A 22,242-nucleotide genomic window follows, 5' to 3' on the forward strand; every position below is an offset into this window, starting at 1 on the left:
TCGCCGTCCCTGAAACCTCCATGTCCCTGTCTGGAGCTGCACGTCCAGCCCAGCATGTTCGTTGGCTTGGATGGAGCAGAGAACACGAAGTAGTGAGAGGAAAGGGTAGCTAGGAGAGGCAGCGCTGCAGCAGAGTGTCCGAGACCCGGGTGGGAAGGACGGTGGTCTGAGAGTTGTTTTAATTCATTGCCATAAATTATTAAGAATTCTAAAGCACCTCTTTCATGAGGCACTTTGCTATCTATAATTAAAGCAGTCCTAGGAAATGGAAAAGTGCACCCTTTGGTTATGGATTTGTTGCTTAAGCAAACAGGTCATAAGCACCAGGTTTGTGCCTGTTTACACGTAGCCCCAAGCTGTCCTGGGATTTGCTGAAACTGAGGCTTCCACTTCCAGTCGTGGTTTACAGTGAGGCCACCGGTCTTGCCAGCCTCGGTGGGCCTTTAGCAGAAGCAAAGGCTCTGGGCACCATCCTACTTTAAGATCTCTGCCTTGTCGAAGGTCTTTCAAATCTAAGGGAAAAGCAACAACCACCCCCACAAAAACCTTGACGTCATCTCAGTGGATGAAATAATTTGAGTTTCTACATTTCTTTCTTTTTTTTTTTTTTTAATACTTTAAGTTCTAGGGTACATGTGCATAACGTGCAGGTTTGTTACATATGTATACTTGTGCCATGTTGGTGTGCTGCACCCACCAACTTGTCAGCACCCATCAACTCGTCATTTACATCAGGTATAACTCCCAATGCAATCCCTCCCCCCTCCCCCCTCCCCATGATAGGCCCCGGTGTGTGATGTTCCCCTTCCCGAGTCCAAGTGATCTCATTGTTCAGTTCCCACCTATGAGTGAGAACATGCGGTGTTTGGTTTTCTGTTCTTGTGATAGTTTGCTGAGAATGATGGTTTCCAGCTACATCCATGTCCCTACAAAGGACACAAACTCATCCTTTTTTATGGCTGCATAGTATTCCATGGTGTATATGTGCCACATTTTCTTAATCCAGTCTGTCACTGATGGACATTTGGGTTGATTCCAAGTCTTTGCAGTGCCGCAGTAAACATACGTGTGCATGTGTCCTTATAGCAGCATGATTTATAATCCTTTGGGTATATACCCAGTAATGGGATGGCTGGGTCATATGGTACTTCTAGTTCTAGATCCCTGAGGAATCGCCATACTGTTTTCCGTAATGGTTGAACTAGTTTACAATCCCACCAACAGTGTAAAAGTGTTTCTATTTCTCCACATCCTCTCCAGCACCTGTTGTTTCTTGACTTTTTAATGATCGCCATTCTAACTGGTGTGAGATGGTATCTCATTGTGGTTTTGATTTGCATTTCTCTGATGGCCAGTGATGATGAGCATTTTTTCATGTGTCTGTTGGCTGTATGAATGTCTTCTTTTGAGAAATGTCTGTTCATATCCTTTGCCCACTTTTTGATGGGGTTGTTTGATTTTTTTCTTGTAAATTTGTTTGAGTTCTTTGTAGGTTCTGGATATTAGCCCTTTGTCAGATGAGTAGATTGCTAAAATTTTCTCCCATTCTATAGGTTACCTGTTCACTGTGATGGTAGTTTCTTTTGCTGTGCAGAAGCTCTTTAGTTTAATTAGATCCCATCAAGCAATCCTTCCACCTTAGCCTCCCAAGTCACTGGGACTGCAGGCTCATGCCATCATGCCTAGCACTGTTTTAGTTTTTAGATGCCACATACATGTTTATTTTTGTGTTACTTAGCAAGAACTTTTAAAAAAAAGATGGGTCGTAGTCTCGTATGAAATCCATGCAATCATTCAGTGCTAACGGCTGGCAAGTTAGTTACCACTCCTAGACCACAGCCACATGGCTGTGTAGTAGAGTGGTCACACACATGTCGTGGACTCTGGATCCAGCTACCTGGGTGCACAGTCCGTCCCTCAGTTTCCCCATCTGTAAAATGGGGATGACTGAGCTAATACTACCTGCCTCACAGTTTGCAGCGGGGAGTCGACGAGTGAAGACTTAGACGGTGCCTGGAGTAGTGCCTCATTCCTAGGCAGCGTCCTGTGAGTGTTAAATAAAATATCTTGCGGCCGGGCGCGGTGGGTCAAGCCTGTAATCCCAGCACTGGGAGGCCGAGACGGGTGGATCACGAGGTCAGGAGATCGAGACCATCCTGGCTAACACTGTGAAACCCCGTCTCTACTAAAAAATACAAAAAACTAGCTAGGCGAGGTGGTGGGCGCCTGTAGTCCCAGTTACTCGGGAGGCTGAGGCGGGAGAATGGCGTGAACCCGGGAGGCGGAGCTTGCTGTGAGCTGAGATCCGGCCACTGCACTCCAGCCTGGGCGACAGAGCGAGACTCCGTCTCAAAAAAATAATAATAATAAAAAAATAAAATAAAATATCTTTTCATGCTGGTGTTTCTTTTCTGCTTTGACATGCTGAGATCCTGTTTTAGCTGCAGGATGGTTTGAGCGTGGCTTTGGTTTTCTATTAAAGCTTCTTTGATCTCTTAGCTCAAGCATTTCAACGAAGCATATGGTGTCTGCTTGCAGGGGATCTTGTGTGGGTGCATTTTCTGGTGCTCTTTGATAAGGAGCAGGGTATGAACATTTGGTTTGAGCATGACAGCTTAATGACTTTCCACGATAACTTCTTGTATCAAAGATTATTTCCCTTAAGTCTAGGAGTTGAAACAATGTATTTTGCTAGAAAATAAATAAGCTTGGAAGGAGGAAATGAGAATTTTCATTGTGGCTTGCAATGCTTTTGCCTTTTAAAATCTCATGACATGTGCTTTCATTAAATAAAAATGTCCCCCCTTCTTTTTTTCTTTATCTCGCACTTTGTTCCCCGTGGCTTCACTAAGAAATTTGAAAGTGAACTAATGTGGAAGGTAAATCCAGAAAAATTTAATGCAGTTTTTAGTTTCAACTTGAAAGTTGCTGTTATGCCTTCAGTTAAGTTTTAGATGACGTGTTTTGTGGTTTTATACAATTTGATTTTTTTCCTTGATAAATTATTTTTCCCTAAATAGTTATTAATGAGAGCAGAGGCATGCTAATAAAATTAAAAATAAGAGAAATCTCTAACTAAAAATACTCATAAAATGTGATTTTGAAAATTAATATGTAGAGCCCAAAAAAGGCTTTCATTGGACTGTGTGCTTTTTCATGATAAGATATTATGGATAAAGAGTAATTCAGTTGTTTAGGATAATTCGAGCAAAAGGCATCAGAAATGGGAAATGGAAAAGTGGGGTCAGCCGGAGATCATTCTTTTTGCAGATATTATGAGCACAGAACTGTACGCAGGGCCCTGTGCATGCCCTTGGGAGGGACATGGAGATAGGAGGAGAATGTGGGCAAGTATCAAAAGAGGTTGGTCCCTGTGGTAGGTGTTATGATAGCGTGGGGTGGAGATGTTACTTCTGGACAGAATGATGGGAAAGTGTCTCAGAGAGGGGGCATTGCCTTCATCTCAGAGGATGAATAGGTTTTGGGGACAGAGGATGACATTCCTGGTAGAGAGAATGCAGGGACACAGACACTGATATTGTTTGGCTGTGTCCCCACCCAAATCTCATCTTGAATTGCAATCCCATAATCTCCACGTGTCACAGGAGGTCATTGAATCATGGGGGTGGTTACCCTCATGCTGTTCTTGTGATAGTAAGTTCTCAAGATCTGATGGTTTTATAAGGGACTTTTTCCCCTTTGCTCTGCACTTCTCCTTGTTGCTGCCATGTGAAGAAAGAGGTGCTCACTTCCCCTTCCATCATGACTGTAAGTTTCCTGAGGCCTCCCCAGCCCATTGGAACTGTGAGTCAATTAAACCCTCTTTCCTTTGTAAATTATGCAGTCTTGGATATGTCTCATTAACAGTGTGAAAACAGACTAATACAGACATGGATGGGGTGTAGTGGGTAAATTAATCAGTAGGTAGGCTTTCCATAATCTACATAAGCTTATGAACTATATCTGATGAAATACTTTGAACAGAAACCAGAGAGGCAGCAGAGCATAGTTTTACAAATTCAGCCCCAGGAGTCAGCCTGAATGTGAGTACTGGCCCAGCAACTTTCTAGCTGTGTGATCCTGGTTAAGTTATAGAACTGTCTGAGCTTCGGTGTCTTCATGTGTAAAAGGCAGGTAATGATAACCAGGTTGTTGGAAGAAATAAGCTAATGCATGTAAAGGACTCAGCATATGTTCTGCACAGAGTAGGTGGCCGAGAAGTATAGATTATTAATAGCAACAACAGCAATAAACAAAAAATTGTTTATGGCTATGAATTTTTCTCTTGAAATAGATTTCTAGGAATTCTTTTAAATTTTCTTATGCATCCAAATTTGCTGAAGGCTAACTGCAAATTTTCAGTGACTTGGTGACCTCAGGGATGTCAACAAGCTGAACATTACCAATCCTTTGGGTTAAATCTCAGGCTTTCTGGTCAACTGAAGGAGCTGGGGTTTAATAAACACATGAAACATCTCCTTGCCAGAAGAAAGGAAACAAAGTTTCTAGAAAGCAGCATTATTTCAGTTAGTATTATAAACTGTTGGGATATCATCATATTCTTTAAACCAGCTTGGTTTGTACTTCATAATGCCTACTGGTAAAGTGTAAATGAGAATAGAAATTGAATATGCCTTCACTCCTGGCTCATCAGGAGTAGCAGCTGGGAAGAAACTGCAGGCACGGCATTAGCAAAATGCGTTTAGACCCTCTGCCTGTATCTTTCAATAAATGCTTAGAATTTTGTGTTACACTTGCGTACATTTAGGAATATTTTTTCAGTGTTTTAAAATTCTATTCATTGTCGATAAGACCAGGAAAGGCGTGGGTGTTGGTTGTTTTGTTGAAGACTTTGCTTTTGGATGAGCCAGATATGGTAACTATATACTGCAGCTTTGTCCTGAGTGGCTGGAAAAGGTGAAGCAGCACGCTAGGAAGGCCCTCTCAGTACCTCAGTAAGCAAACTTACCTGAGGCCAGGTCGTTGCACAAGATGAGGTCATTGCACAAGACGAGGTTGCACGAGACGAGGTCGTGTCATGGCGAGGTTTCTGGTGGTGAGGAGTGTGGTGGCTGCCCTTGGGAACACAGGGGTTCCTTTCAGGCAATCAGGGAGCTTCTCTCTACTTCCCAGTTCTGGAGTGTTCAGAGGTGTGGCAGTGCCGCTTAATCTCAGATGTGTAGTTAATCAAAAAAGTACACACTTGAGGCTGGGTGCAGCGGCTCACACCTGTAATCCCAGCACTTTGGGAGGCCAAGGTGGGCGGATCACTTAAGGTCAGGAGTTTGAGACCAGCCTGGCCAATATGGTGAAACTCTGTCTCTACTAAAAAAAAAAAAAAAAAGTACACATTTGAGATTAAGCTTGGCCGAGTACAGTGGCTCATGCTTGTAATCCCAGCAGTTTGGGAGGCCAAGGCAGGAGGATCGCTTGAGCCCAGGAGTTCGAGACCAGCCTGGGCCACATAGTGAGACCCTGTATTAGTTCTCACACTGCTATAAAGAACTACCTGAGACTGGGTAATTTATAAAGAAAACAGGTTTAATTGGCTCCAGTTCCTCAGGCTGTACAAGAAGCACAGCCAGGGAATGCCTCAGGAAACTTTCAATCACAGCGGAAGGCGAAGGGGAAGTAGGCGCGCGTCTTACGTGTCTGGGTCAGGAGGAAGAGCTCGAGGCTGGAGGTGCCACACACTTTTAAACAGCCAGATCTCCTGAGAACCCCATCACGAGACAACACTGGGGGATGGAGCTAAATTGTTAGAAACCACCCCCGTGATCCAATCACCTCCTACCAGGCCCCACCTCCAACACTCACTGGGGATTACAATTTAACAGGAGATTTGGGTGGGGACACAGATTCTAACCATCAGACCCCATTTCTAATATGTATATATATATTATATCTTATATAGGTACACATATACATATAATATACATGTGCATATACATACAATAATATATTACATATTATGTACTATATACATATATATGTGAGATTAAGCTTATGGATTATTTTGTATTGGTGGTGCTCTCTGTAGCTCTCATTATTATTTTCTTCCAGTATTTTTCTAATAAGACTTTGACATTTGACTTTTTTCTTCTGCAACACGTATAGCAGTTACTGTGTCCCAGGCACAGTTCTAACAGCAAGCAGAGAGGCAGCAGAGCATAGTTTTACAAATTCAGCCCCTGGAGTGGGCCTGAATGTGAATACAGGCTCCGCACTTCACGTCTTCTAAGTCATTTACTCCTCCGAGCAATCCCAAGGTTCTAGAGTTCTCCCTGGACAGATGAGCAAACTGACACGCGGAGAGGTCCGTTAATGTGCATGAGGCTAGTTTGGTGCCTGGGGGGGCCTTGACCCTGGCCCTCTGTATCCGGAGTCCCCTCAGTCTGGTGCTGCCTTTTTCTGGCCTCCAAACATCCACTATCCACTACGAGTTTGCTTAAAAACTTGTGGCCTATCTCTGAGGAGCAATAAGTTTGAATATGTTGCCATTAATTTTTGGGTGAATTCAACAAGTGTGTTATTAGCCCTCAGGGATGCAACAGGACGGAACACAGTCCCTGCCCCAAAGCACCTGTTCTAAAGTAGGAGTCAAGTTGGGACTGGAGGATGTTAGGTTGTGATTAATGCAAAGGCTGCCCCTGGCCTTTAAAAAGTTGAGGTGGAATTCACATGCCACGAAATTCATCATTTTAGAGTGCACAAGCCAGTGGGCTTTAGTCTATTCACAAAGTTGTGCAACCATCATGCCTATCTCATTCCTGAATATTTTTCTCACCCCAAAAGGATACCCTCTATCCATTAAGCAGTCACTTCCCATTTCCCCCTCACCCCAATAACCCCTAATTAGATCCTAAGCAACCCCTGGGTAACCGCTAATCTACTTTCTGTCTCTATGATTTGCCTGCTCCGGCCATTTCATAGACATGGAATCATACACTCTGTGGTCTTTTCTGCCTGGTGTAACTCATGTGGCATCGTGTTTCCCAAGCTCACCCTTGTTGTGGCTTAAGTCAGCACTTCCTTGTCATGGCTGAGTGGCACTCCTTTGTATGGACAGGGACGTCACGATTACTCATTCATCAGCTGGTGATCAGGTCCTGGCCTTTCCAACTGTTTCTGAGAAGTCATCCTGTTAAAAGATATTTTGATATGGTCAGACCTTTAGTCATAGACTTCCTAAGGATTCCAGCCTATTCTGCCTGAATGATTTTATGACAAAATCCTTCTGCATCATTTAAGCAACACTTTCACTGCAAAATTCGGTTGTTGTCCAATTGTCCCATTTCTGGAAACGACTCTGTCTCAAGACCTTAAGTTGGCTGAAGGGGTCTCACTCGCCACACTCGGGTGTAACCATACAGGCTCCTAACCAGAGCCTATGTGTATTCTTTGGAACATTCTCTGTCTTCTTCCTCTTTTTTGAGACAAGAGTTTTGCTCTGTCACCCAGGCTAGAGTGCAATGCTGCAATCTCAGCTCACTGCAACCTCCACCCCTGGTTCAAGTGATTCTTCAACTTCCCGAGTAGCTGGGATTACAGGTACTCGTTACCACGCCCGGCCAGTTTTTGTATTTTTAGCAGAGACAGGCTTTCACCATGTTGGCCAGCAGGTGGGTCTCGAACTCCTGATCACGTGATCCCCTCCTCGGCCTCCCAAAGTGCTAGATTGCAGGCTTGAGCCACCATGCCCGCTCGCTCTCTCTCTTTTTTTTTTTTGTTTGTTTGTTTTTTTTTTTTTTTTTACTATTTTTATTATTTAATAGCTGGGCTCATAGTACCATTTCCTACCACTTTTTTCCCTCTCTGAATTGTTGAGTCTGGCTCTGCTGCCATTCGATGTAATTCGCTGGAGACTTAGCCTCATTTCAGGCTTTTGCTAACATGTATCTTTTTTTTTTTTTTTTTTACTGTTTTAAGATCATTTATTAAAACACAGTCATTCAGAAGCCGTTGAGACATCAGGCAGCAGGAAGGAAGGTGGGCTGGAGCAGGCCCTGTGAAGGACCAAGGACAAAGTAATAGCCGCGGTTATGAAATTGCATTTTATTCTGATAAAGACTAATGTATGCCTGATAACCTAGCAATAATCCGTAAGTTTGGTAGTTCACAACATTTTTAGAAAGCACATACGATTAACATTCAAATAAGGCACTATAAAAAGTTTTATGAAGAATGAAGTGTTTACTATAATTCTTTTAAGAAACTTTGGGGCCGGGCGCGGTGGCTCAAGCCTGTAATCCCAGCACTTTGGGAGGCCGAGGCGGGCGGATCACAAGGTCAGGAGATCGAGACCACAGTGAAACCCCGTCTCTACTAAAAATACAAAAAAAAAAAAAATTAGCCGGGCGCGGTGGCGGCGCCTGTAGTCCCAGCTACTCAGGAGGCTGAGGCAGGAGAATGGCGTGAACCCAGGAGGCGGAGCTTGCAGTGAGCCGAGATCGCGCCACTGCACTCCAGCCTGGGCGACAGCGTGAGACTCCGTCTCAAAAAAAAAAAAAAAAAAAAAAAAAAGAAACTTTGGTTCATCTTGAAGGCTTGGTGAATTTTTAAAATATCAGAAGAAAAGGAAAATAAAATTTTTCCCCCAAAATACATAAGAACTACTTACTGGCACTTGTATTTTAAGTACCTGGAAAAAAATGGAACGGATTTTTAAAGGCAATTAATAACAGCTTGTACGAGGGTTTGTTTTATTTGATTTGGCACCAAGTCGAGAGTAAATACGCCATGGAAGACGCCATCGCGCATTTCCTCCACCTCTCATACTGCCCCACTTCTACCAGACCACACAGCACGTCAGCAGCCGTCCTTGCTGCCCCACTCAGGAATCACTTTAGATTCCAATTGTGTGTGTTTGTTTGTTTGTTGTTGTGGTTTTGATACGGAGTCTCGCTCTGCCCCCCAGGCTGGAGTGCAGTGGTCGCAATCTTGGCTCCCTGCAACTTCCACCTCCTGGGTTCACACCATTCTCCTGCCTCAGCCTCCTGAGTAGCTGGGGCTACAGGCGCCCGCCACCATGCCCGGCTGATTTTTTGTATTTTAGTAGAGACGGGGTTTCACCATGTTGGCCACGGTAGTTTCGATCTCCTGATCTCATGATCCACCCACCTCGGCCTCCCAAAGTGCTGGGATTATAGGCGTGAGTCCCTGCGCCCGGCCCACATTCCAGTTTTTAAATGGCTTCTCAGATGACACCAACAAAGTTTCTTTCCCCTTAAAATAAGGTGGCAGTGAATGCTCACAGGTATCGATTTCTTTGATCAGGAACAAAGAACTCCTTCAGTAAACTCACTTACTTTCCTGGTCCTTGTTAACCTATTGTGTACATTCTTTTTATTGGCACACCTGTTTACTAATTATGATTGATCGCTATTTATGCCAAGGGAGCATTTCCCAGGCATCTCTCATCTATTCACTCACGACAATGCGTGCTTACTTTATTTACATAGTGCCGCGGGTTTTCTTTTTTCTTTTTTTTTTTTTTTTTTTGGCAGGGGGTGGTACCATAACTTGTTATTTATCAGGGCAGATCATACATTTGGATCAAAAAGAGAAACCGGCAAGTAGATCCTAAAACACATTTCTTAACCTGAGTCACATCTGAAAACATATAGATTTTAATTACATTTTGTTGAAAATTCATTCAACTTTCGTGCTTTTCCAAGGACTTATAATGTCGATTTCTGACATAAATCATAACCCTCGGTACATATGTATTTTCAAAGGAAACAAGTCATCTTAAAATAATATTTTTCTATATGCTAATGATACATTTTTGTAGCAAATTGAAAATTCTGAGTAAACTGAAAGTATGCTTAACAACAAAATAAATACAGCATGTATGGTTAGCATATACATTTCTTAGTAGCAGAGAATTTGTGTCTTACAACAAATCTGTAAACCCAGTTGCTTTCTTTCTGGAATTTTATGTAGTGTCTCACCATGTTCTACAATGCTGGAAATGTCTTTTTTGCCATCAAACTGTGCAAACATTTCTGATCACCCATTTTCCCCCAATGGCATGTAACTTTTTTTTAACTTTTCCAGGAAAATACGGAAACTTTATCAACCACTTATTAACTGAACAAAAAGTAAGATTACTACCAAACGCTCTTTTAATTTTGCTCTAGCAGATGTTTTAAAAGTTCAGACATCACTGATGTTTTTGAAGATAGCTGCATAAAACACACTGCGTGATTTCAAAGGATGAATCTTAGTATGTGACTCGTTTGGCACATCCTTAGCATCTAGAATAAAATCAGCAGAAACAAAAGTAATATAATTTTCAAAGAATTCATACATACTGGAAGTCTTAGGAAAAACAGCTTCTAAATGCAAGGACTATGAGGTGTGCCCATCTTACTACTAATAGTGCCACACATTTTTCCTCATGGAGTAACTGAAGCTTTCTGGCTTGTTTGAGGAACTTTAGTTTGTAGGAAAGCATCACCATAGGGCCAAATCTTGTTGGTTCCTATTCCGGAGAATGTTTCCAACACCTCTTTTTTTCTGGTAATATTCCAGGACTGGCTTTGTTTGGCTTCCTAAGCCGGTAGTCTCTCGATAACCATCTCTGGTTTATCATCCTCACGCTGAATGAGAGGCTCCCTGTCAGACCATCAGTGCCCACAGTTTTGGGAGGATTGAATTCAGTGTTGTAGACTCGGCCGCTGGCGGGATGAATCCAGCGAGCAGTAAGGCGTTGTTTAATGACCTAAAAGGACACATTCAGGTTAATCACTGTGTCGATCTGATCTGCTCTATCTGGGGCTTCTGCCTGTGAAAGTGTCCTTGGAAAACCATCCAGCAGCTGGACTAGGTTAGATTTTGCAGCTCCTGAAGGGTCAGCTGAGATGACGTAATCTGGAATGAGTTTCTCTTGGTCAATGAAAGCCTTGGCTAACATGCCAATTTCTTTTCTTTTCTTTTCTTTTCTTTCTTTCTTTCTTTCTTTCTTTCTTTCTTTCTTTCTCTCTTTCTCTCTTTCTCTCTTTCTCTCTCTCTCTCTTTCTTTCTTTTCTTTTCTTTCTCTCTCTCTCTCTGTCTTCCTTTCTTTCTTTCTTTTTTTCTTTCTTTCTATATTTATATATACTTTAAGTTCTGGGGTACAGGTGCACAACATGCAGGTTTGTTACATACCTATCTATGTGCCATGTTGGTTTACTGTACCCATCAACCCGTCATTCACATTAGGTATTTCTCCTAACATTACCCCTCCTCCAGCCCCCGACCTCCCAGCAGGCTTCGGTGTGTGATGTTCCCCTCCCTGCGTCCATGTGTTCTCATTGTTCAGCTCCCACTTATGAGTGAGAACAGGTAACACGCCAATTTCTGTGCCCCGCAGCATGTTGTACTGGAGCAGGTCCTCGCTGGAGATGTGCTTCAGCTCCAAGTGTTTGGTGATGCGCGATGACACGGTGCCCTTGCCCAAGCCCGGGGCCCCCATGGTCACCGCGCACAGCAGCCGCGAGGACACCCCCATGGCCGCAGACCGGGGCCCGTGCCATGCTGGCACCAGGGCTTTGGCCTAGCCTGTGCTGGCCGGCTGGCAGTGCCACTAGCAGGCGGCGACCGCTGACATTTATCTTTGTCTCTTTTCAGGTCGATCCAGTGTTTACAAGGGAAGTAAAAGCCAAAGTGAGAAGGTAAGAGTTGGTGGAGACCAGTCATTTTGTAGAACGGGAAGCCTGAGTGGCCCCTGAGTTACCTGAACTCACATTTATCCAGTCCCAGACACTATTCCAAGCAGTTTCCAAGTGTTTCCTCGTGTGGTGCATCCTCCCAGCGAGCCCATGGCATCCTAGGCACCAGTATTTGCCCAGGGAAATGCCAATAAAAACCACTTTGTGATTATAATTTTTAACTGATCACATTGGCCAAAATGGAAAGATTTAAAGTCTCAAAGGTTTGGAAGAATGGAGGGGTATTTCCCCTTTGTCACAGCCTGTCTGGGGAGCAATTTGTTGGAGTGTTGGTTATAAGTTGCATTTGTCAGCCGGGAACCCAACAGCACAGGCTTGAACACATTGAGGTTTCATTGCCCACATCGACAAGTCTGAGGGTGGTCAGTCAGGGAGCAAAGTGGAGGCTTCGCGGAGACCTCAGGGATTTGGCGCTTGTCTCTGTCCTGCCTTCCTCGGCCTATGGCTCCCGTTCTGAAGGTGACGTGGTGGCTTTAGAGCTGTGTCATCAGTCTGCGTTGTAAGTGGGGCGATGGGAATGAGCAGACCAGAAGGATGTGGGTCTCATTTGGGTCAGCCCCCTGTAAAGTGGTGTTCTCACAGCCCCCGGGATTCCAGCCAGACTCGTTGGCCACACCAACCACCATTGGCACTGACAAAGACTGGTTTTTTCCCCATCTATAATCAGGGATCTTCAGATTGCTCCTAGGTGCAGACGCATGTGTGCAAAAGTATCACCTGCTCAGGGAAGGGAGGCATGGCAGAGCCGTGAGAGTGGTGGCCAGTGGTGGGGACTGGGAAGATCAAAGAAAGGTGAAGATTTACATTGTGTGGTGAAAAAATAGAACAAGGCAAAATGTCTATGACAAAATAGCTGTCAATGCTGTGTGCTGGGAACAGGGCTTTTGTGACATTATCGTCACTATTTAGTATTTCTATTTCCATTCTTTTTTCTTTTTTTCTTTTTTGAGACCGAGTCATGCTCTGTCACCCAGGCTGGAGCGCAGTGGCAAAATCTCAGCTCACTGCAATCTCCGCCTCCCGGGTTCAAGCAATTCTCCTGCCTCAGCCTTCCAAGTAGCTGGGATTACAGGTACACACCACCACGCCTGGCTAATATTTGTATCTTTAGTAGAGATGGGGTTTCGCCATGTTCGCTAGGCTGGTCTTGAACTCCTGATCTCAGGTAATCCACCTGCCTTGGCCTCCCAAAGTGCTGGGACTACAGGTGTGAGCCACTGCACCTGGCCTGTTTCTATTATTTCTATTCCTATTATCTTATTAGTATTTTTAAAAATTATTTGAAAAAAAGTTGAATTATTAGAAAAATGTTTTCTAAATCATACAGAGAAAATGGCACAAACCTTATCTCTGACTCTCCCAGCCCTTGAGAGCAGGTGTCTTTATTGAGCGTACTGAAAACAAAAGCAGACACGTTAAGCAACTCCCCCCACTCCCTTGTCAAGGACATGAGCTGTAAGGATTTCCACCCCAGTATAGTTCTCCCGGCTGAACGCTTGGGCAACAATGCTTACTTGCTGATCTAAAGTATTACACCCAAACTGTCATCTCTCCTCCTCCCAGCTGCCTACCCATGAGATTCTTGGAATTAGAGCCCCTCTTCCTGCTTTGTGTTTCAGGGCCGCTGGGGTTCGATTGATTGGAGAGATGCCCCAAGAAGATTTGCACGCGGTGGTGAAGAATTGCTTTGCAGTGGTGAACAGCTCTGTCTCTGAAGGCATGTCAGCTGCAATTCTGGAGGTAATTATGTAACTCAAGTACTGAAAGTGGGAGTATGAAATTGTCCATCACTCCTTTTCTTATTTATGGAGGTGACGTCTTTGTCAATAGCATTCTGCACTTCTCAAAGCTAAAAAGGCCAAGCAGCATACCCGTTGGAGTTCAAAAGTACTTTTGAAGTTCTATCTGGAAGTTTAAAAATATCATTTCATTTCTCATTGCTATTTCTCCTTGCCAGCCATGACGTAAAATAAAACTGGGATGGCATTGCCTCTCTGACCGTCTAAATATCTCTGACAGGAAGGCAGCTAAGGTTACGAAAGATTGGGCCAGGAAACAGGATGAAGGTGTTTTTGCAGGAAGCCTCCTTTTACTTGATCTTTTCTCTTTCTTTTCCATATTTTCTGTAATTCCAGAGCTTGAGGGAGGAGAAGAAAGGGCTGGACTTTGCAGGTGGCAGGAGACAGGAGCAGGGTAGTGATCACAGATGACAGGGTGGCGTGGGGGCCAGGCTGGATCTGATCTCTTTATCTAGCAGTCAGCTCTGTAAAATCGCTTCATCTTTTTTGACAAAATGTGTCTATCCCAGCACCACTCTGCAATTCCCCACCAGTGTATCTTGTGTTTTCAGGACCGAGGTTGGAGTGGGAAGACCGTGCTCTTGAAACCTGGGCAGGTTCTGGCTGGGCTGCGTCCCCTCTTCTGTAAAAGATCCTGGAAATCCTCGCATCCCCTTTGCAATGGGACCACCTACAACATCTCCTCCTCCTTGAGAGGTTTTTGACTGGGGCCTTTTACCATGATCTTCGATGCTTGATGTTAGCTCCTGGGGAGAATCACTGGCCTGTGTCTAACAGAAAAAGATGTTCCTTCTCTTGTTTTGGGGTTAGTTCATTGCCTTGGGGGCTCCTGAAGAATGAACCCAGAAAAGGGCAGGCTGGACTCACTCATGCCAACACCAGCCTTTGGCACTGGGTTTTCCTCATGTGATTAAAGCACCCAGTACCGCATGCGTGGTACCCCTGGTGGTTCTCAGCACACGCTGCACACGACAGACATGGCGTAAGCATGCATTGATGGGCACATGATAAAGCCTGTTTTCCTGTCGAGAGAAACATGTGGCCACTGCTTCCCGAGGTCTTTGGCCCAGGTGTCATGTGTTCTTTCTGAATATGTGGATTTCTTAGTTCAGTGTCTACTTAGATTAATGCTGTTACTTTATCATAAGTCTTTGGGATATCCATGTATCCCCTTGGATACCGGGTGAATGTACTGAACTTACTAACAAAAGTTAAGATCTGCAAACCTTAGGGGTCCAGAGAGAACGTGTTAAACTGGGAAAAAAATCCTCTCTCTACGTTTAAGAAATGACTGACATTGTGTGCATAATATTTGCTCTTAATTTGGCATCATTTATAAAAGAAGAAAAAAACCTCAAAAGAAAAAAACACAGAGGGAGCCGGTAGCAGCTGTGTATCTGTGCTCATGAATCTGCTGTTAGATGCTTTCAAAGTGCGGAGTGTGAGTTTGTAAGGCCATCGTCCTCAGCCAGAGGACAGCACCTCAGTTTAGGGGTTGTCGCTAGTATTAATCTCCATTGTCCTTTCAAATCAGCTCCCAGCTGCAGTCCTCCGAGCAATATGTTAGCTTTAAAAGTGTATATGCTGATGGCACCAGTATTTGAGCTATTGTGAATTGCTCCTTTGTAGGTAAATATACGTGTTTTTTCAACTTCTTAAGGAAAGGTAGAGTGGAATTCGGGAATGATTTTACAACCAGCACACACAGCATTTCACTGCCGCTGTCAAACCTCATTTACTTCAAAGCAAAGGCAGCTGTTGGCAATTCCAACTGCCTTAAAATGTTGATGTTGTGTTCCTTTTGAAAACTCCCAAATAACCTTTGGGCAAAGGGTTTTGAATGAAGCTGATTTTGAAGGAGTGGTAAGGGTGCATTTCATTAGAATCAATTCAGATAGCCAAAGCGTTTAATCATGGAATAAGTGCCTATTGCTTTTGAAGGAAGTGATCTTTTGACCTTTCAGAATTAGCTGTATTTTCCCATGGAAGCATATAAACATCCCATTTGCAGAAACACGTTTCTTACTGATAAACTCCGAAAATCAAACTTTAGCTGGATGCGTGGGCAGCTGCGTGAACACTTCTACAACTAATCAGTTGTTTCCAGTTTTGAGCTTTTTTAGAGTTGAATCCTGCAGAGAATTACATTAAAAGTGTATAAACAATTATTTGCTCATCCCAGCTGTCATGATTAGGCTCTTTTCCCGGCCCCAGAACACACACACGCGCGTGCGCACACACACACGTACACACATAGGCGCACACACATGCTCACACACATGCACCGACAGATGCATGCACGCGCACACACGCTCTACCTGAGAGGAAGCCCATCTTCTAAAGCAGAGAGGAGCACCTGCAGGAAGGAGGTGATTCCTGGCCCCTTGGCTTCCAGACTCCAGCCCCAGTGATTGAAATAGGATGTGAGGTCATTCAAGGTGACTCTCTGACTCTGTGTCACTTTGACCTCGACTAGTGTGTCAGCGTGTTTGTGTGTTTGTAAGTGTGTGTGTGGATTCGGCGGTGAGATACCTTTGCCACTTGGGAAAGTTGAAGGGCCTTTTGAGTTTTCATCATTAGGAAGAAGCTACTGGCACGTATTTGGGATGGAGCAGCTGCAGGGAGGTGGGGTGCTGGTTCAAGGTGCCAGAATATGGCTAATTCTGAAAGGTCAAAAGATCAATTCCTTCAAAAGTGACAGACACTTACTCCATGATTGAACACTTTGGCTATCTGAATTGATTCTAATCAATTCATTGCATCAGAGTTGTACCCAAAATGCTGTTGGCACCCCCATTGAGAATCCCGGTAACCCCAATTATGTAAGATCCAAATGTGCTGTGGGCACATCCAGCCCAACTCCATCGCCACGTGACAAGCAATGCTTGTCTGACTTGACAGACACCCAGTAAAGACCATTAAAATGCAAGCCAACCTCTCTGCAACAAAATCTAGACATGGTGGTTTCCAGCCCCAGGTATGTACCAGAATTACCTTGAAGCCTAAACAATCATAGGTACAGGTGATGGTGGCCACCCCTCACAAATCAGGCTTCACTTGTTTTGAGGAGGGGCCTGGCTGCTGAGTTTCTTACGACTGTTCTGCAGGGTAGAACAGAGGCAGTGTCTGTGTAAACCTTTATCAACTCTGCTGAAAATGGCATCCTGGCCACAAAGGCTTTTACAAAGAGTCTCATACGAAGTTTCCCTCTGCCTGATAAGAGCTTGGAGAGCTCATCTGGGGAAAATAAGAAATCAAGTGAGTTCTCATAGGAGCAGAGAGTAGAATAGGGGTAGCAGAGGCTGGGAGTGTGAGGAGTGGGGAGATGTTGGTTGAAGGACCTGAACTTCCAATTAGGAGGAATAAGTTCAAAAGATGTGTACGGCACATCATGGCTACTATAGTTAATAACAATATATTGTATCCTTGAAAATTGCTAAGAGTAGGTCCTAAGTGTTCCCACCACACAAAACAAGTATAAAGTAATGCATATGTTAATTAGCTTGCTTTAGCCATCCCACGGGGTAGATGTGTATCAAAACATCGTGTTGTGGCCGGGCGGGGTGGCTCACGCCTATAATCCCAGCGCTTTGGAAGGCTGAGGCTGGTGGATCACCTGAGGTCAGGAGTTCGAGACCAGCCTGGCCAACATGGTGAAACCCTGTCTCTACTAAACATACAAAAATGAGCCGGGTATGATGACTTGCACCTGTAATCCCAGCTACTAGGGAGGCTGAGGCAGAAGAATTGCTGGAACCTGGTAGGCGGAGGTTGCAGTGAGCTGAGATCACACGACTGCACTCCAGCCTGGGTGACAGAGCGAGACTCCATCTCAAACAAAACAAAACAAAACAAAAACCCATCATGTTGTGCGCTGTAAATGTAGGCAATTTTTGCTTGCCAGGTTTTTTTTTTCTAATCAATTAAGTTCAAACACGAAGGTGTCAGGTGCCTCTTGGATCCTGACATTTCTTTTTTTTTTTTTTTTTTTTTTTTTGAGACGGAGTCTCGCTCTGTCGCCCAGGCTGGAGTGCAGTGGCCGGATCTCAGCTCACTGCAAGCTCCGCCTCCCGGGTTCACGCCATTCTCCTGCCTCAGCCTCCCGAGTAGCTGGGACTACAGGCGCCCGCCACCTCGCCCGGCTAGTTTTTTGTATTTTTTAGTAGAGATGGGGTTTCACCGGGTTAGCCAGGATGGTCTCGATCTCCTGACCTTGTGATCCGCCCGTCTCGGCCTCCCAGAGTGCTGGGATTACAGGCTTGAGCCACCGCGCCCGGCCGGATCCTGACATTTCATTTGTCTTAGTTCCAGAGTGGGATCCCTGACACTGGCTCTGAGCTGCTTTCTGTCCCGAGCCTGTGAGTCGCGCACGGTGCCCCCCTGTGGACTCACGGGGCACGTTCTGAGGGCGAGCACACTCACCTCCGTGCGCCGTCCGCCCAGGCACCGCCGTCTCCGCACCTGTCAGGCCCAGCTGCACGCCGTCGCCATTGTCCGGGAGTTCGTCTCTCCTTAAGACGTTTCCTTTGTTAAAGGCACTTTTTGTTGGTTTCTCGAGAGGTGACTTCAGAACTAGGTTTCTGTAAATGTGCAACCCTCAGATTCCACTGAAGTCTCTTTGCCCTCTGTTCATTTCACAACGTCCTGAGCGGGTTGCATGGCGCCTTTTCTGCTGAACTGCGGTTTTCCTTGCAGGCAGGGCCGTGCCCTCCACGGTGCGGAATCCTTCCCTGCGTCTCCCCTTGCGCCGTGGACCGTCAGATGGGATGCGTATGTTCATGCCTTCTGTCATTCAGCAGAAGTGGGCAGAGTGCCGGGTCTGCCAGGCTCTGGAGACGCTGCAGCGGACAGACGCTAACGGGCCTTGTTATCGTGGAGCCCATGTCCTTGTGAGGCACTGAAAGAAGAGCTGGGAGACGGGCGGGAAGCAGGCAAAGGGAAGAGTGAACAGAGAACTTTAGGACGTGCTGAGGGGGAAGTGCAGCAGCAGACGGGACAGTGGGCGGTGGGGATGTGCTCAGGGAGGCTCCATGGTGGCGTGGGCTGAACGGTGGCCCCTCCCCAAATGCCTGTGTTGAAGTCCTCGCCCCGGCGTCTCAGAATAGGAATGTATTTGGAGAGAGAGGTAATCAAGTGAGAATGAGGTCCCTGGGCGGGGGTGTGGGGTGGGGAGGGGGAGGCTAAAAAGGGAAATTTCTTTCTTTTTTTTTTTGAGACAAAGTTTCACTTTTGTTGCCCAGGCTGAAGTGCAATAGCCAATCTCGGCTCACTGCAACCTCTGCCTCCCAGGTTCAAGTGATTCTCCTGCCTCAGCCTCCCAAGTAGCTGGTATTGCAGGCACACACCACCAGGCCTGGCTAATTTTTGTCTTTTTAGTAGAGATGGGGTTTTACCATGTTCACCAGGCTGGTCTTGAACTCCTGACTTCAGGTGATTTGCCCACCTTGGCCTCCCAAAGTGCTGAGATTACAGGCGTGAGCCACTGCACCCGGCCTAATATAGCTTTAATATAATTTTAATTTACTTTATCTCGATGTCTGGTTCTAAGGTCACCTGTTTTTTACTTGGGATTTATGGTTGTGAAGTGCATTCTCAAGACCTAGGACAGGTCACTATGCTCTATAAAACTTACTGAGTCAGGTAGGAAGCCCATCTGCTACTATAGTCTCATTTGCAGTTATAACAATGCCCAGAGACAGATGTAAATTCTGTAGTATTAAGCCATTTAATCTGGACAAGCACGGTGGCTCACACCTGTAATTCCAACAGTTTGGGAGGCCAAGGTGGATGAATTGCTTGATCATAGAAGTTTCAGATGAGTGTGGAAAACATAGCAAGACCCCATCACTACAAAAATTTTTAAAAAACATTAGCTGAGGATGGTGGCATGTGCCTGTAGTCCCAGCTACTAGAGAGGCTGAGGTGGGAAGATTGCTTGAGCCCAGGAGGCGATTGTTGCAGTGAGCTGAGATTGAGCCACGGCCTTCCAGCCTGGGCAACCGAGTGAGACCCTGTGCCCCCTTCCCCCGCAAAAAAGGTTATTTAATCTTCCCCACTACCCTTACGAAGGAGATACTTTTATCTCTGTTTTACCTCAGGGGAAACAGTCAAACAGTTGGGGGAGGTTGAGATGTTGACCCAAGATGGTACGAGTAGTATCTAGTGGAACCAGGATTCACACCCAGGCCGATCAGCTTCAGAGCTTCCCTTACAAATGTTATCATTTGTTTACTTCAAAAAAGTGTAAAATCTATAGAATAACTGAAAGAATGGTGCAGCGAATACCTGTGTACCCTTCACCCACGTTCATCCTCCTGCTTCCTCTTCCTCTCCCCCGTCTCTCTCCATACACATACACTCTCTTCCTCTCTCTTTCTTTTGCCAGATCATCTGAAAGACGGTGGTTGATCACAGCACAGCTAATATTTCTCTCTGAAACTTTGAGGAACAGGTGTCCTCTCCTGCACCTGGGAAGACATGAGCACGCCTGAGAAAATTCAGTGTTAGTCAAATTACATCACTGGATATGCACTCCATGCGTAATTCCCTCGGTGTTGTATTTTTTTTTTTTTCAGGCAGGATCCACACAACATTCATGCATTGCATTTGGCTTTGTGTCTCTTTAGTGTCCCCCAGCCCAGCTCCCCATAGCTCTCCATGACGTCGAACCCTCTGAAGGGCCCTGGTCAGTTGTCCTAGAGAACACACAGATAGATTGGGCTGATGCATTCCTTGGGGTTGGATTTACCTCCCACCTCCAGCTGGGACTCCACGCAGGTGATGTGTGCTTCCCACCACGTCAAACGGGAGACACATCGGTCAGCTCTTCCTGCTGTTGGTGACAGATGGCTCCACTGTGAAGCCTTACCTCTTCTCTGTGACTGATAAGTCATCCGTGGAGTGGTGCTTTGGGTTTTGGGAACACAGATGCTCCTCACCTTATGATGGGCTGCCTCCCAATAAACCCATCACAAGTTGAAAATACTGTGAGTTGGCTAACACAGTGAAACCCCGTCTCTACTAAAAGTACAAAAAACTAGCCGGGTGAGGTGGCGGGCACCTGTAGTCCCAGCTACTCGGGAGGCTGAGGCAGGGGAATGGCATGAACCCGGGAGGCGGAGCTTGCAGTGAGCTGAGGTCGTGCCACTGCACTCCAGCCTGGGCGACAGAGTGAGACTCTGTCTCAAAAAAAAGAAAATACTGTGAGTTGAAAATGCGTTAAATACCCGTAAACTACCAAGTATCATAGCTCAGCCTAGCTGACCTTAAATATGCTCAGAAGACTTGCGTTTGCCTACAGTTGGGCAAAATCGTCTAACATGAAACTATTTTATAATAAAGTGTTGAATATCTTATGGAAGATATTATTGGATACTGTACTGAAAGTGAAAAACAGAAGGGTTATATTGTTGCTGAAATATGGTTTTTACTGAACATGTGTTGCTTTTGCAGCACCATGAAGTCAGAAAATCTTAAGTGGAATCATTGTAAGTCGGAGACCATCCTGTTTCCTGATGACCTTTTACTTAACGGATTTGATCCGGATCCACTGGGATCCACTGTTGATCCCCAATTCTTGCCTGAATCACTTATTACACTGGGGGTTACAGTGTGATGATTTTCTAATTCTGCTCTTCTATCTACACTTAGTATACGCGCAGATTCTTCTGCAGAGAAGAGCCTTCCCTTTTCTTCCTCCTACTTTTCCTCTTCCTCCTCCTCCTCTCTCCTTTCATTTCCCTCTCATCACTAGGGAATCAGGTATTTTTGAAATTTAGTGTGTTACCATCTGTTACAGAAGTTACAAAAACTTCTTTTTGAAGTTGCAAAATTGTCCTGCCGTGGTCAGTGGGATCCCCTTGAAGTTGGCTTCTGTTTCCTTTCGACCTGACATCACTGAGCTTTGAGCACTGTAGAAAGAGAACTCGCAAAATGCCTCCTGTCCGGGCAGGCGGGGCCAGGGCTGCACGCTGTGCTGTCGGGCTGTCGTCTTGTGGCCCAGCTGCTAGCTGCTGCCAGGCTGTGGGGTATCAGGTGCCTATCTCCAGACCTTCGGAAATGGAAAGTCGGCTTCGTGACTCATCGGAAGGATAAATCGTTTTCCTTTTCCTTTTGTCTGCATGCCAGAGAGCTGAGTTTGGTTTTTGTGGCATTCATACTCCCTTGCCTGTGCTGGAAGGAAGTGGCTCCCTCAGGGAAAGAGACGATGGTGATTAAAAACACATCCTCCAGGTGGTCGGTGAAGAGGCATCAAATGAGCATTCAGAGAGAAGGGCTTCTTTGTGACACTGCAATAATTATGTCAGACAAGCGATTACAGTATATAGTGTTTCAGAGCTTCCAAACATAGTAAGTAATTAAAATTGAGATGTATTTTCAAATGTGCTATTGAGATTGGGATCTCATTTTGGCAAGGCGTATTTTTTGTGAGGTGCCAGAGGTCCAGTTAACCCAAGAAGTTACTCCGCCCCACACTGGCTCACCTTGCCGCAGAGGCTCTTGAAATGACTGCCTTCTGCCCCCTTTCCTCCTGTCTCCTCCAGGCGATGGATTTAGAAGTTCCGGTGCTGGCCAGGAACATCCCCGGGAATGCTGCCGTGGTGAAGCATGAAGTCACAGGGCTACTGTTTTCCAGTCCTCAGGTAAAGAAAAGTTCTTTCCCTCCATTCACTCACCTCGTCTGAATAGTTTTCCTGTGTTTAATGGAGAGAGTCTTTCTGTTAGCGCTC

General features: G+C 45.4%; 1 protein-coding gene, 1 long non-coding RNA gene and 1 pseudogene across 11 annotated transcripts in view; 1 reads left to right on the top strand and 2 right to left on the bottom strand.

The window, feature by feature from the left end:
• GLT1D1 (glycosyltransferase 1 domain containing 1) overlaps positions 1-22,242 on the top strand; it is a 125,596-nt gene that overhangs the window by 76,023 nt on the left and 27,331 nt on the right. For 7 of the 9 annotated variants that reach the window (XM_028830146.2, XM_002798840.4, XM_028830149.2 and 4 more), the window contains 3 exons: positions 11,614-11,657; positions 13,334-13,454; positions 22,057-22,155. In XM_028830146.2, the coding sequence (XP_028685979.2) occupies positions 11,614-11,657; positions 13,334-13,454; positions 22,057-22,155 (264 nt within the window). Of the gene's footprint in view, positions 1-11,613; positions 11,658-13,333; positions 13,455-14,064; positions 15,679-22,056; positions 22,156-22,242 lie in introns of those variants that run through there. The other 2 variants (XM_028830148.2, XM_077953232.1) reach the window with 1 other exon arrangement.
• The window catches only part of LOC106992507 (uncharacterized), a 41,614-nt gene that overhangs the window by 3,875 nt on the left and 15,497 nt on the right, over positions 1-22,242 (bottom strand). The window contains exons 2-4 of one of the 2 annotated variants that reach the window (XR_013400746.1): positions 19,799-19,980; positions 17,936-18,422; positions 7,006-7,141 (exon numbers count right to left, since the gene is read on the bottom strand). This is a non-coding gene — a long non-coding RNA (uncharacterized LOC106992507). The remainder of the gene's footprint in view (positions 1-7,005; positions 7,142-17,935; positions 18,423-19,798; positions 19,981-22,242) is intronic. The other variant, XR_013400747.1, reaches the window with a different exon arrangement.
• LOC708093 (GTP:AMP phosphotransferase AK3, mitochondrial-like) lies at positions 10,266-11,628 on the bottom strand (annotated as a pseudogene).

This window comes from Macaca mulatta, chromosome 11, assembly GCF_049350105.2.
Source record: "Macaca mulatta isolate MMU2019108-1 chromosome 11, T2T-MMU8v2.0, whole genome shotgun sequence".
Lineage (NCBI taxonomy): Eukaryota > Metazoa > Chordata > Mammalia > Primates > Cercopithecidae > Macaca > Macaca mulatta.